Source organism: Procambarus clarkii, chromosome 72 (assembly GCF_040958095.1).
Source record: "Procambarus clarkii isolate CNS0578487 chromosome 72, FALCON_Pclarkii_2.0, whole genome shotgun sequence".
NCBI classification, from domain to species: domain Eukaryota; kingdom Metazoa; phylum Arthropoda; class Malacostraca; order Decapoda; family Cambaridae; genus Procambarus; species Procambarus clarkii.
Window position 1 is genome coordinate 12325345 of NC_091221.1, and position 15138 is coordinate 12340482.

The 15138-nt window shown below is 48.1% G+C and overlaps 1 protein-coding gene across 9 annotated transcripts in view; it reads left to right on the forward strand.

Annotated features, from left to right (window-relative positions):
- The window catches only part of LOC123773626 (guanine nucleotide exchange factor DBS), a 544948-nt gene that overhangs the window by 229931 nt on the left and 299879 nt on the right, over window positions 1-15138 (forward strand). For 2 of the 9 annotated variants that reach the window (XM_069312525.1, XM_069312526.1), the window contains one exon: window positions 1474-1670. The exons of the other annotated variants lie outside the window; for them this stretch is intronic. In XM_069312525.1, the coding sequence (XP_069168626.1) occupies window positions 1481-1670 (190 nt within the window). In that variant the 5' untranslated portion in view covers window positions 1474-1480. The remainder of the gene's footprint in view (window positions 1-1473; window positions 1671-15138) is intronic. 9 annotated transcript variants of the gene reach the window in all.

Consider the following 15138-nt stretch of genomic DNA (forward strand, 5'->3'; position numbering starts at 1 on the left):
CTGGGTTAGCAGTGGCTTATATTACAGGTGTTGGCTGGGTTAGCAGTGGCTTATATCACAGGTGTTTGCTGGGTTAGCAATGGCTTATATCACAGGAGTTGGCTGGGTTAGCAGTGGCTTATATCACAGGTATTGGCTGGGTTAGCAGTGGCTTATATTACAGTTGTTGACTGGGTTAGCAGTGGCTTATATTACAGGTGTTGGCTGGGTTAGCAGTGGCTTATATCACAGGTGTTTGCTGGGTTAGCAATGGCTTATATCACAGGTGTTGGCTGGGTTAGCAGTGGCTTATATCACAGGTGTTGGCTAGTTTATCAGTGGCTTATATTACAGTTGTTGGCTGGGTTAGCAGTGGCTTATATTACAGGTGTTGGCTGGGTTAGCAGTGGCTTATATCACAGGTGTTTGCTGGGTTAGCAATGGCTTATATCACAGGTGTTGGCTGGGTTAGCAGTGGCTTATATCACAGGTGTTTGCTGGGTTAGCAATGGCTTATATCACAGGTGTTGGCTGGGTTAGCAGTGGCTTATATCACAGGTGTTGGCTGGGTTAGCAGTGGCTTATATTACAGTTGTTGACTGGGTTAGCAGTGGCTTATATTACAGGTGTTGGCTGGGTTAGCAGTGGCTTATATCACATGTGTTTGCTGGGTTAGCAATGGCTTATATCACAGGTGTTGGCTGGGTTAGCAGTGGCTTATATCACAGGTGTTGGCTGGTTTATCAGTGGCTTATATTACAGTTGTTGGCTGGGTTAGCAGTGGCTTATATCACAGGTGTTGGCTGGTTTATCAGTGGCTTATATTACAGTTGTTGGCTGGGTTAGCAGTGGCTTATATCACAGGTGTTGGCTGGTTTATCAGTGGCTTATATTACAGTTGTTGACTGGGTTAGCAGTGGCTTATATCACAGGTGTTGGCTGGGTTAGTAGTGGCTTATATTACAGGTGTTGTGTAAACACTAATTATTTGGCAATTATTTGTGTAAACACAAATAATTGCTAACAGAAGCACAAGACCTAACCTAACCTTCCCTAGGACTATCTCTTCCAAAACTCTAATGGATAATAAATATTAATATCTAATGTGTAATAAATCTTAATTTATGTTAGAGAAACATCAGCTAATGATTGTTAGTCTGTTGGTCGCCACGCTGGGAGGCTGGGCATCTCCCGGAGAGGAAGATCATCTTGAGCCTCCCCTGCCGCTGGAGGATGCTAAATTGCCTCGTTAAGCGGGTAAACTACGTTAGTAAACGAGGCCTCCACCTGCTTGCCTCGTAAAGATCCTTAGGGTGATTGGGGAGGGGGGGGGGGGTATTTAACCCCGCGAATAGTGCTGTTAGCGCTGTGGATTGCTGGATTAATTGACTCCTAAGTCTTCAAAACTGCATCCACCACTAACATTATTTCTTTCAGGTACATAGGGACGTCAGTGATTAATGATGTTAACTTGTCTCTCTCTCTCTTCCCTAGGTGAGTGATGACGTCAGTCAAGTTGAGGCGATGGTGCGAGAATTCGATCCGTCGCTTTACGCGTTCGACTCGCTCGCGGTCAATGCCGCCGCAGCGCGCACGGAGCGCCAGTCACGGCTTCCAGCGCGGGGCGCGGGGTGCCTCCCTGCCCCCTCGTTCTCACTCCTGTGTGGTCAGGGGCTTCAACAGATACGAAGGTAGGTCAGGCGCCGGTAGGTAGGGGGGCACACGTCTGCTCTCAGCTGGTGGGGGCGCTGCCCCTCTCAGCTGGTGGGAGAAGGGGGCGCTGCCCCTCTCAGCTGGTGGGAGAAGAGGGCGCTGCCCCTCTCAGCTGGTGGGAGAGGTGGGGCGCTGCCTCTCTCAGCTGGTGAGAGAGGGGGGCGCTGCCCCTCTCAGCAGCAGGGGAAAAGGATGGGAATCACAGATAATACTGAATTGCTCGTCTATTAATTTTTTGGACTTCAAATTTGCATTTGAATGTAGTTTACAATTTTAGTTGATTGAACTCTAATCTGTATAATGGTGTATAAATTTCAAGAAAAGTCTTCATGCATAATTTGGATCTTTAACAATGGTGGAATGAATAATTGATGAAGAGATTCAGAGTTCTAAAGAGGGGCTTTTTGTCCATCATAGAAAACGAACCCAAACTTGTGAGAGAAAATGGTAGCGCCTTGAATAGCACCGGTGACTAATATAAGAGAAAAGCCCACCGTTTTTTGTTGAGCGTTTTCGTCGGCGATTTGACGAGTTTACCCTGAAGCGATTTATTTTTATCATAAAAAACGTGGACTAAAGTGAATGGGAAAGTGGGAACGTGTTCCCGCTTCTTCCTTTACTTTCAGGTGTGTGGGTTAGGTGTGTAGCCCTTCCTGACGTAGCCTAGGGCTCCCTGACGTAGCCCAGACGTCCTTAACTTAGTCCAGGCCTCCCTAATGTTCTAAATAGGCGACCCTATATCAGCACCTCTGGTCTAAACATGGGGTGCGTTTGGTGACGAGTGAACTGATTGGTGCTTACAAACTGTGACGTACGTTCTTGTACCTCCCACCTCTTACGTCACCGGCTATGAGTGGCCCCTTGTACCTATGACGTCACTCACTCTAGAGCACCAAGTGGCTGTTGCCTAGTAGTACCAGCCAATGCCATTCTTTCACAATAAAACGAAAAAGTCACTTTAAAAAGTCATTTTAAAGTGTCCTCTCCTAACCTACCAGAGAACCCAAAGCAGAAAACGGAACAGTATGTCAATTTCGCCAGCCGCTTCCATTTTCTAATTCTACTGTTCTAGGGCTAGATTCACGAAGCAGTTACGCAAGCACTTACGAACCTGTCCATCTTTTCTCAATCTTTGGCGGCTTTGTTTACAATTATTAAACAGTTAATGAGCTCCGAAGCACCAGGAGGCTGTTTATAACAATAACAACAGTTGATTGGCAAGTTTTCATGCTTGTAAACTGTTTAATAAATGTAACCAAAGCCGTCAAAGATTGAGGAAAGATGTACACGTTCGTAAGTGCTTGCGTAACTGCTTCGTGAATCTGGCCCCCCTGGATCCTGGTTGGTACAAGAATTCAACCAACTACGAACCACTAATTTTGATGATTCACAGATTCCTAAAGATGAGAGGAAATGTCAGCACTGTGGAGAAATGCCCGACAGACCACTGGAACATTATCTAACACAGTGCACAGTTACGAACCCCATAAGATTGCATCTAAGATTCAACAGAGCTGGGGAAGTTGTGGAACACGTAAGGGCATAATCTTACTGAAGTGACATACGAGTCATAAATACTCATACACCGCCTCGGTAAGACAGGCACGAGCAACTAGTAAGATCCTCGTTCCTCAAGCAGTCAGTGGGCCAGCCACACAGCTGTAGACTGTGCTGTACTCTGCTGTACTCTGCTGTACTCTGCTGTACTCTGCTGTACTCTGCTGTACTGTGCTGTACTCTGCTGTACTCTGCTGTACCCAGAGCCTTAAAATAGCCAGTAAATATGAAGGAAACAGAGTTACATGATATCTAGATAGCATAAATGAATTATAATTACATAAGTAAAACTTCCACAATTAAATAAATGTAGAAAACGGTAATAGGTAGACGACAACATCTAAGGAGGAGTGAATCTCTTCAGATCCACCAAACTGTTGTGGTTGGTGAATCACCCTGCAACTTGCTCTACCTAAACCAGACTAAATTATACAGAGTATAAGTATGAATTATGATATTCAACATGCAAGAACATGCAGTAATAATAGATGTGAATGATCATCTGAAATGCAAGGTTTCAAAATCATGCAGTATGTAAATGCAGTGTGCAACAATTTACATATAGCTGTGTCTAGCATTTACAACAAATCAGTCCACTTGTCTGGGGTAAAATAAGGGAAATGCACCATGTTGTGTAATGTGATATTTTCTGAACTATACAATAAACGATGAATATAAAAGATACATTGATGTAGTTATAGATGAGTTGGATGTATAACTAAATATTTAATACAGCTGTGGACGTGTGTTATCTTTTGGTTCATGGGAGGTTCTTATCTACTGTTTCTCCTCCTCCTCCTTCTCCTCTTCCTTCTCCTCCTCCTCCTTCTCCTCCTCCTTCTCCTCCTCCTCCTTACTGCCTTACACAAAAGACATTCTCCTTAGCCTCACTTCTCGTCTCCCTGTGGAGCCATCTTTGCAGCATCCCGCTCTCTAGTCTTTTACCGGACCTCTCTTCTTGCTTCCTCTCTTTCTCCATCATTCTCTTTCTCTCTTCCTTCGCTTCCTATTTTCTGCCTGTTAATTGTTTTGGGGATCAATGTCCACAAAGTCCGGTCTCTGGTCAGGCCTCGTGGTCTGTGTCGACCTCTCTCTCTCTCTCTCTCTCTCTCTCTCTCTCTCTCTCTCTCTCTCTCTCTCTCTCTCTCTCTCTCTCTCTCTCTCTCTCTCCAGGAAATACAAAAATTATATATTGAAGTAGCAATAATGAGTATCAGAAGCCGTGCATGAAGGTACAAAAGCAGGAGCAGCAGACGTGGCAAGCAACAGTAGGGAAGCAGCAGACGTCGCAAGCAACAGTAGGGAAGCAGCAGACGTCGCAAGCAACAGTAGCGAAGCAGCAGACATTGCAAGTATAAGTAGAGAAGCAGCAGACGTCGCAAGCAACAGTAGGGAAGCAGCAGACGTTGCTAGCAACAGTAGGGAAGCAGCAGACGTTGCTAGCAACAGTAGGGAAGCAACAGACGTTGCAAGCAACAGTAGCGAAGCAGCAGACATTGCAAGTATAAGTAGAGAAGCAGCAGACGTCGCAAGCAACAGTAGGGAAGCAGCAGACGTGGCAAGCAACAGTAGGGAAGCAGCAGACATTGCAAGTATAAGTAGAGAAGCAGCAGACGTCGCAAGCAACAGTAGGGAAGCAGCAGACGTGGCAAGCAACAGTAGGGAAGCAGCAGACATTGCAAGTATAAGTAGAGAAGCAGCAGACGTCGCAAGCAACAGTAGGGAAGCAGCAGACGTTGCTAGCAACAGTAGGGAAGCAGCAGACGTTGCTAGCAACAGTAGGGAAGCAACAGACGTTGCAAGCAACAGTAGGGAAGCAGCAGACGTTACATGCAACAGTAGGGAAGCAGCAGACGTTACATGCAACAGTAGGGAAGCAGCAGACGTCGCAAGCAACAGTAAGGAAGCAGCAGACGTGGCAAGCAACAGTAGGGAAGCAGCAGACATTGCAAGTATAAGTAGAGAAGCAGCAGACGTCGCAAGCAACAGTAGGGAAGCAGCAGACGTTGCTAGCAACAGTAGGGAAGCAACAGACGTTGCAAGCAACAGTAGGGAAGCAGCAGACGTTGCAAGCAACAGTAGGGAAGAAGCAGACGTTACATGCAACAGTAGGAAAGCAGCAGACGTCGCAAGCAGCAGCAGCAGCAGCAGCAGCAGCAGCAGGGTCCTCAACCAGCGTGGTGGTGTAAGTTGCATGGCCTCTCCCACCTCAGTCGCTTCTGGACCAGTGTGGCGAGTGGACGTGTGTGTGCGTGCGTGCGTCCCTCGCCTGTGCCGTGTGTGTGTGTGTGCGCGCGTGTGTGTGTGAAGTGAGAACTCACACACCTCTCAAGGGGCTGAAATAATCCCCCCCCTCCCTACCACACTTAACCTTAAACCCGGTAAATACAATCATTTGTGATTCCCCTCTTCTACCCGATAGCGGTTCGAATCCCCTCGTGTGGGTTACTGTGGAAGGAGGGTCGAAGTGAGGCTCTTTGGGGCAGTAGATCTCTCCTCTTAGTGCCACCTGGTGGCAGGAACAGACACCTGTTCCTTCACAGTGAAATTATAATGTGATTTGCTTTTATAAGGAAGGTCAGGTTGGGCCTAGGTCTAGATGCTATAACCCACATGTCTGTCGCTATAACCCACATGTCAGTTGCTATAACCCACATGGCAGTTGCTATAACCCACATGTCAGTTGCTATAACCCACATGTCAGTCACTATAACCCGCATGTCAGTCACTATAACCCACATATCAGTCACTATAACCCACATGTCAGTCACTATAACCCACATATCAGCCACTATAACCCACATGTCAGTCACTATAACCTCTCCCCTCCCCCCCTCCACATAACCTAAATGTTATTTCACCTTTAAAATGTGATCAGTAGACTTTCGTGTTATTTTTTGAAGTAGAACATATTTTATGAATTAGTCTGTCTGTCTGTACCCCGGGGGGGAGGGGGGGGAGGGTTGTACCCTGCGGTGCCAGGACACTTTATGGCACTTACACAAGTGCCTCCAAGGGAAAGAGGCAGTTGGAGAGGAAATATATATAAATGTATGTGTGTATTCACTATGTTGTGCTTGCGGGGGTTGAGCTCTGCTCTTTCGGCCCGCCTCTCAACTGTCAGTCAACTGTTACTTACAGTGTGTGTGTGTGTGTGTGTGTGTGTGTGTGTGTGTGTGTGTGTGTGTGTGTGTGTGTGTGTTAAGCTCGAAAAGTTATTCCCAGCCCAGTTGAATTACTTCAAACTTTACTCCCAAACGTTTGGATCAAGTTGGTTGTTGTGTGTGTCGATTTAATCCATTAGACTTGTTGCCACGTGTCTCCCTGGACACACAATGTGTCCATGTATCCCCCTGTGTCGTCTGGGTCGTCCCGGACACAGCTGTGTCTTCGCTGTATTCCCATACAACCGTATTTTTGAAACTTATTTTATCCTGATTACGCCAATGTTCAGATGTTTCTGGTATATGACTCGAGTGTGTTTCCTGATTTCCCTGGTGTATGATGTACAGTGTAATACAGAGTTGTGTACACTGGGAAGAGCAGTGTTACCCTGAGCTTGAAGACACAGCCTCACACTAAAACTTATGAAGGTCCAGGCGAGAAGTAGAACCTCCGACCTCTAAGGTCCAGGCGAGAAGTAGAACCTCCGACCTCTAAGGTCCAGGCGAGAAGTAGGACCTCCGACCTCTAAGGTCCAGGCGAGAAGTAGGACCTCCGACCTCTACTCCACTCCACTACACTTCTCCTCTGAACATTGTAATGAAATATATGAACATATCGAGATGTAAGATACTTGGAATATGGCACTGTAGTGGCACGAGTATACTGTTGCTGGCTTGCAGTAATCCCTCATGTTTGCTTGCAATGAACGGCTTGCACGTAAGCTGACGAATTCGCTAGTGGTCGGGTGATTTAATTGATGGAGTGACGTGAGGAGTGACGGGAGGACGGGGATGGGACGGAGTTATTACGGGAAAGCGCCAAGCCATTAGGACTATATAGCACTTGAAAGGGGTCAGGATAAGGATTTGGGATGGGACGGGGGGGGGGGGTAAGGAATGGTGACCAACCACTTAATGGACGGTCGGGGATTGAACGCCGACCTGCATGTTGCGAGACCGTCGCTTTACCGTCCATCCCAAGTGGTTGGGGGACTGGGAGTGACAGGTAGGCAGGGATATATTAATACTGAAAGAAGAGGTTGTAGAAGCCACCTCATCCACAATTTTCAAGCCAAATTCAACAGATCATTTAGAAGTCAAAATAATCTTCTAATTCAACAGATCTATCAGGGCCTGGAGGCGGGGTATAAAGAGCTAGATCTCACTTTCCCCGTAGTCATTGATGGGGAAGTACTGTTAGGTAAGTACACACACACAGAAACGACCGATCGGAAGGTCCTCGTGGCTGAGTGGACAGCGTCCGGGGATCGTAATCCAAAGGGCAAGAGTTCGATTACCACCCGAGGCAGAAATATTTGGGCCAGAGTTTCTTAACCCTGGAGCCTCTGTTCACCTGCCAGTAAATAGGTAGCTGGTACTTGTATCCACGCTTCAGCGGGGCGTGGATAGACGGGACTAGGCTGGGGCTGCTTCAGTGGAGCGTGGATAGACGGAACAAGGCTGGGGGCTGCTTCAGTGGGGCGTGGATAGACGGAGCAAGGCTGGGGGCTGCTTCAGTGGGGCGTGGATAGACGGAACAAGGCTGGGGGCTGCTTCAGTGGAGCGTGGATAGACGGAGCAAGGCTGGGGGCTGCTTCAGTGGAGCGTGGATAGACGGAGCAAGGCTGGGGGATGCTTCAGTGGGGCGTGGATAGACGGAACAAGGCTGGGGGCAGCTTCAGTGGGGCGTGGATAGACGGAGCAAGGCTGGGGGCTGCTTCAGTGGGGCGTGGATAGACGGAACAAGGCTGGGGGCTGCTTCAGTGGAGCGTGGATAGACGGAGCAAGGCTGGGGGCTGCTTCAGTGGAGCGTGGATAGACGGAGCAAGGCTGGGGGATGCTTCAGTGGGACGTGGATAGACGGAACGAGGCTGAGGGCTGCTTCAGTGGGACGTGGATAGACGGAGCGGGGATGATAACCTACCACGGAGCGCCGGGAACTATAGTGGCGTTGACGTGTGCCAATATTAATGTTAAAATTATCCCTTTACAGCTTGGAGGAGGAATTATATATTGCTTTACCGAGAGGTGGCGCCGGTGTCTGGCGCCAGGGGCCGACCTTTACTAGCTGGGATTTATGTTTTATTCACAGTGTTCTTGGTCTGTTGTGGTATAGCATCTTCTGCACCCCCCACAAGTTTCAGGGCTGCCCCCCCTAAGGCGGTTTTATTTCTAATATGTACTATTCTGAGCTGTTTGGTTTCCTAATTGAGGATTCTAGCATGAGCGTCTTGTTTCATTGTGTAATTGCTGGTCTTGTGTTTCAACCCCTCGTAGCTGTGTTTCATTCTGAAGGCTAAAACTAAACTTTAACTAATCTGGGTGAGAACATCTGTTTACAAAAAGGCTGAATACGCTAATGATTCCCCCTGTGATTGGCTCATCAAGAAATATCTATCATCCAGTGGCATGTGTTCGATTAGGTTAGGCCTGATTAACATACGTTGGCTACTTTGCGATGATTTCGGGGCTTAACGTCCCCGCGGCCCGGTCCTTGGAGTCTAAGTTTAATCATGTTAGGCTCCGTTACGCCAAGTCAGGCAGATTTAGCATAAGTTATGCAGAGGTCAAAGGTCAAATTCAATTAGATTAGAGCAGGTGAGGTTAAGGGTAGTTGGTATGATATCGGGATAAATTCTTATATTCTAAGTTACTCAACAACACTAATAGCTGTCTGATCATTTTAGGGAAATCTGAAACATTTTAGGAGCAACACTTCAGATGTAAAAATCGCTTTTAATCATTTCTAAACTTTAGGTCCGGAAAGGGGAGCATTTGCTAATTATTTGTAGAGTATTATATGCAGTAATAGTTAGTAAAGTGGTCAGGATTTTATATTTTTTTACTTTGTCATTATACACCTTGAAAAAGATATGAGAAGAGAAGGAGGAGGAAGAAGGAGAGAGGGTAAAAAGCAAGAAAATTTATGATCGGTAAAAATGCCGTGAGAATTGAATTTGCGACTTGGTCCAAACAACTCGATTTTATTTAAATCTGCTAAGGGTTAAAGATCGTGGGACATGCTTAATGTAAGCCCAGAACATCTTCTAGACTAGGAAAAAAAGGTAGGATAGAGCACGAGAAAGCCCTTTCTTTAACCCTCTCCAAAAAAATGGGTTGCCATTGAAAGCTTCAGAGAGAGAGAGAGAGAGAGAGAGAGAGAGAGAGAGAGAGAGAGAGAGAGAGAGAGAGAGAGAGAGAGAGAGAGAATGAGAGAGAGAGAATGAGAGAGAGAGAATGAGAGAGAGAGAATGAGAGAGAGAGAGAGAGAGAGAGAGAGAGAGAGAGAGAGAGAGAGAGAGAGAGAGAGAGAGAGAGAGAGAGAGAGAATATATGAATGATTTCCACTGGCCTGAGCCAGCCAGTCTTCTCATCTCATATATTTCAGCGACGCTGCGACCTTTTCTTCTATTTAAATAAAGCTAAAAAGCCTAAAAAAAGCATCGCAGTTTTATTTAGAAAGTTGAAACTGGAAAGCCGGGGCGGGGGGGGGGGGGGTGAAGGGGGTATATTTATAAACACTTTTGTTGGTTTTGTGTCTTTTGTTTTGCTCTTCTTGTTTTCCCGCCTCCTCCATCCCTTGATTTATTAATATTATGAATACTTACGATTGTTTATCGTTGTGATTAGCTATTCCATCTTTTCTTGTTAGTTCAAGGGGCTTAAGGAGGAGTTCTTCCTCTCCGGTGGAGATCTGCTACGTACATTTCTCTCTAACACACACACACACACACACACACACACACACACACACACACACACACATGTGTGTGTGGATATGCGTTCAAATGTAGATATGATAGAGCCCAATAGGCTCAGGAATCTGCACCAGTTGATTGACAGTTGAGAGGCGGGACCAAAGAGCCAGAGCTCAACCCCTGCAAACACAACTAGGTGAGTACACATACACATCCCAGGGAAGCAGTTCGTAGCGGCTGTCTAACTTCCAGGTACATATTTATTGCCAGGTGAACAGGTGCACCAGGGTGAAAGAAACTCGTTGTGCTAGTGGGGGTTGAGCTCTAGCTCTTTAGTTCCGCCTCTCAACCGTCAATCAACTGGTGTACAGGTTCCTGAGCCTACTGGGCTCTATCATATCTACACTTAAAACTGTGTATGGAGTCAGCCTCCACCACATCACTGCCTAATGCATTCCACCTGTTAACTACTCTGACACTGAAAAAGTTCCTTCTAACGTCCCTGTGGCTCATGTGGGTACTCAGTTTCCACCTGTGTCCCCTTGTTCGCGTCCCGTCAGTGTTGAATAGTTTATCCTTGTTTACCCGGTCGATTCCCCTGAGGATTTTGTAGGTGGTTATCATGTCTCCCCTTACTCTTTTGTGTGTGTGTGTGTGTGTGTGTGTGTGTGTGTGTGTGTGTGTGTGTGTGTGTGTGTGTGTGTGTGTGTGTGTGTGTGTGCGCGTGTGTGTGTGTGTGTGTGTGTGCGTGTGTGAGTGCGTGTGTTGGGAGCGTGCGCGTAACTAGGTGTCCAGCAGGTGGTCAGGGACTGAGATGATCGCCTGTGTGAAGTCACTTATCATCTCTGATTGAGGAAGTTGTGGTCTGTAGAATCTTACCTCCTCCTCCTCCTCCTCCTCATCCAGGTCTTCCATCCTCCTCCCTCCCCCTTTCCTCTCCTCGTTCTCTTACCCACTCAATTTAATCCTCCCCGTTCTTCTCCTTCAGTCTTCCTATTTCTTTTCATTCTTTGACTTGTCTTTAACCGTCCGAATTCTTCACCCTGACAAAATACTGCCTGCCGCTCCCTCTGACAAAATCCTGCTTCCTGCCCTTCCCTCACAAAATCCTTCCTCTATCCAAGGAAAATCCTCCCCTTTCCCCCGGCCAAAATCCTCTTCTCCCACACGGAGCCGTCCTCATGATGTTGTGTTGAGCAATTGTCGCGAGAGAGCGGAAGCGGTCAGTCTACACTGGTTGGAGTCTGTTCACCTTTCTTGTGTCCTCTCTGTCTCTCACATTCATTCATCTCTCGCCTTCCATGCCTTCCTCCTGTTGCTTCTCCCTCGTTCCTTACATCTCTCTCTCTCTAGCTCTTCCTCCCTCTCGCCAGTGTCCAGCTGTCGACGGAACAATTTTCTTGGCTTGAGGGGAACGACCCTGTATCTTCATGTTCGACTGTGTATGTCTTTCTCCACTCGTCAGCTCTGTCTGTCTGTCTCTCTGTCTGGTTTGTGTTTATATCGGGCTCCCTGATTGCTACATAGACATGCTGTGTCCTTATAAGTCGGCTGAATTGTATGATCAACACTTTCTATGTCCGCTTCCTTTGCTCATGGGGTGTGGCAGGTGGTGCTGGGGGATGGGTGGAGTAGGTGGTGATGGGTGATGGGGGATGGGTGGAGTAGGTGGTGATGGGGGATGGGGGAGGCAGGTGGTAATTGGGGATGGGTAAGGTACGTGATTATTTGGGTGGATGGCTGGTACAGGTGGAGATTGGGAAATGAATAGGGCAGGTGGTGATTGGGTTAGCATGCCTCTCTTGTGTGTACACGTAGCAGCAAGGAAGTCTACTCCTGAGTAAGACACACACACACACACACATCACCAGTTGATTGATTGACAGTTGAGAGGCGGGCCGAAAGAGCAGAGCTCAACCCCCGCAAGCACAACTAGTTGAGTACAACTAGATGAATACACACACAACAACCCATCCCCCCTCTTTAGACAGTACCTATTGTGACAGTCGTCAGTAGTCACGAATTCGTACATACTGAGCTTTTACATAGTAGTATACTGACTAGTAAGGAATTCTTTTAAAATGAATGAAGCTAGAAAACAAACTTAAATACTCCTAGACCTAGTATAGCACACATATGTATTATATTAGGCCTCAGATATTGTATATTATGCCTAGGGAGGTTAGGTTAGTTTATTTTGTCAAAGAAACACAAGTAAAAAACAGTTTTCCGGTTTGTCCAACTCAACAATTCAGATTTCTACTTTCTAATTAAGTGAATCATACATGTACCGCTTTCCTATAATATATATTCAACTCACGTATAAGAACCAACATTAGTTCCAGCGACTATATTTGGAAGAAAATTACCATATAGGTCCCCAGGTGATGAAGGTGTAATTATAGAAGAGCAGTATTATAAAAGCGGGCTATTTATACGCACTGAAATGTCCGCTAGTTCGAATCCTGCCAGTGGGGGAGACGCTGTCCTTGATGAGAAAATATAAACACTCATGAAAATGTAAAATAAAGGAGTGATCATAAACTGGGGAGAGTTTGTGGGAGACCAGGAGCCGTGGTAGGGTATAGGAGGCCAGGAGCCGTGGTAGGGCATAGGAGGCCAGGAACCGTGGTAGGGTATAGGAGGCCAGGAGCCGTGGTAGGGTATAGGAGGCCAGGAGCCGTGGTAGGGCATAGGAGGCCAGGAACCGTGGTAGGGTATAGGAGGCCAGGAGCCGTGGTAGGGCATAGGTTGCCAGGAGCCATGGTAGGGCATAGGAGGCCAGGAGCCGTGGTAGGGCATAGGAGGCCAGGAACCGTGGTAGGGTATAGGAGGCCAGGAGCCGTGGTAGGGCATAGGTGGCCAGGAGCCATGGTAGGGCATAGGAGGCCAGGAGCCGTGGTAGGGCATAGGAGGACAGTAGCCGTGGTAGGGCATAGGTGGCCAGGAGCCGTGGTAGGGCATAGGAGGACAGTAGCCGTGGTAGGGCATAGGTGGCCAGGAGCCGTGGTAGGGCATAGGAGGCCAGGAGCTGCGGTAGGGCATAGGAGGCCAGGAGCCATGGTAGGGCATAGGAGGCCAGGAGCCGTGGTAGGGCATAGGTGGCCAGGAGCCGTGGTACGGCATAGGAGGACAGTAGCCATGGTAGGGCATAGGAGGCCAGGAGCCATGGTAGGGCATAGGAGGCCAGGAGCCGTGGTAGGGCATAGGAGGCCAGGAGCCGTGGCAGGGCATAGGAGGCCAGGAGCCGTGGTAGGGCATAGGAGGCCAGGAGCCATGGTAGGGCATAGGAGGCCAGGAGCCGTGGTAGGGCATAGGAGGACAGTAGCCGTGGTAGGGCATAGGAGGCCAGGAGCCGTGGTAGGGCATAGGAGGCCAGGAGCCGTGGTAGGGCATAGGAGGCCAGGAGCCGTGGTAGGGCATAGGAGGCCAGGAGCCATGGTAGGGCATAGGTGGCCAGGAGCCGTGGTAGGGCATAGGTGGCCAGGAGCCGTGGTAGGGCATAGGAGGCCAGGAACCGTGGTAGGGCATAGGAGGCCAGGAGCCGTGGTAGGGCATAGGAGGACAGGAACCGCAGCGAGCAAGAGGAAGCCGAATGTCACGCAGACTTTAAACTTTTAAAACTAGTAACGATCCCCGATGACCAGGGAAGTAGCGGAGATGGTGCCAACACCACCACTGCCTACCCTGGCCCTCGGGAAGTGACAGGGAGACAGTAGAAGCAGTTGCGGTATTGACAGTGACGTTGTGATGGAGCCACTGGATACTGCACTTTAAGTAGAAGCAGTAGTTGCATAATTGCTATGAACAACATCAACAGCAACATCAGTAGCAGTTGCAACTGTAGCAACAGCAGCAGTAGCAAGGGGCAATGGCTATTGCATGGTGGGAGGGGGTGGAGCAGCTGGTAATGGCGGTTTGCATGTGTGGGTGGGGGGCGTGGGTGGGTGAGGGCTGAAAGGGCAGAGGGAGCGTTGCTAGTCCAGTACAACAACAAAGTGTTAAGAGCTATGTAACATTTTCTGCCAAACATGTCACACAGATTTAACACACCAAACAAAATCACAGTCCGTACACACCAAGATGGCCACCGGTGGAAGAACAGTGCCTTAAGGTACTGTCCATCCATGGTACCTCAGGGTACTGTCCATTCACGGTACCTCAAGGTACTGTCCATCCATGGTACCTCAGGGCACTGTCCATTCACGGTACCTCAAGGTACTGTCCATCCATGGTACCTCAGGGCACTGTCCATTCATGGTACCTCAGGGCCATCGACCGTAATGTAAGTGGACCATAACAAAGCCATCACCACCATCCCAACCATTCCGTACTTTTAAATTACAAGTATTTAGTTTGGCATGGGCATCTTTCCCGCCAAGAACGTTTATCTTTTGTTACAATAAATTTTGCATTAGTACTCTACCTCTTCTGCTACTGCTGCTCTTCCTGCTTCTGATCTTACTGTTGCTGCTGCTGCTGCTGCTGCTCCTGCTCCATGGACGAAATTTGGTTACTCTATTATGCAAATATATGTATGACAGGAGCGTAATGATTCCGCTCCCCCCCTTCCCTTAGGACGTAATGATTGGGTGGGTGGGGAAGGGGGCACTGATTGTTTACCTTCCGGGGGTGATAGGGACCTGCTCCACCGTAAACATTGTCTTCTTGCTTCCCTGTAAACACAAACACCTTCCTGCCTGTTTGTAAACACGGCTTCCGAGGGCTTCTGTAAACATTTTCAACGAGCCGAAGGGTGGGACGGGAAGAGGGGGAGGGTTAAGAGGTGAAGGAGGTTCGAGCATGATCTAAATTCTCTTCTATTAATATATTCTTAACCATTCCCCATGAGATTAATCGGGACAGCTTGTCTCTTCTTCATTTACTCTCTACCCTGTCACACATCCCCCCATTCTTCCCATTTTGTGTCCCCCTCCTAACCCCTATGTCTCTTGCAGCGCCAACAGCCTCTATCATGCAAGCAGCGCGAAATACCAGGCTTGGTACAGTAAATGATATGTCTAGAC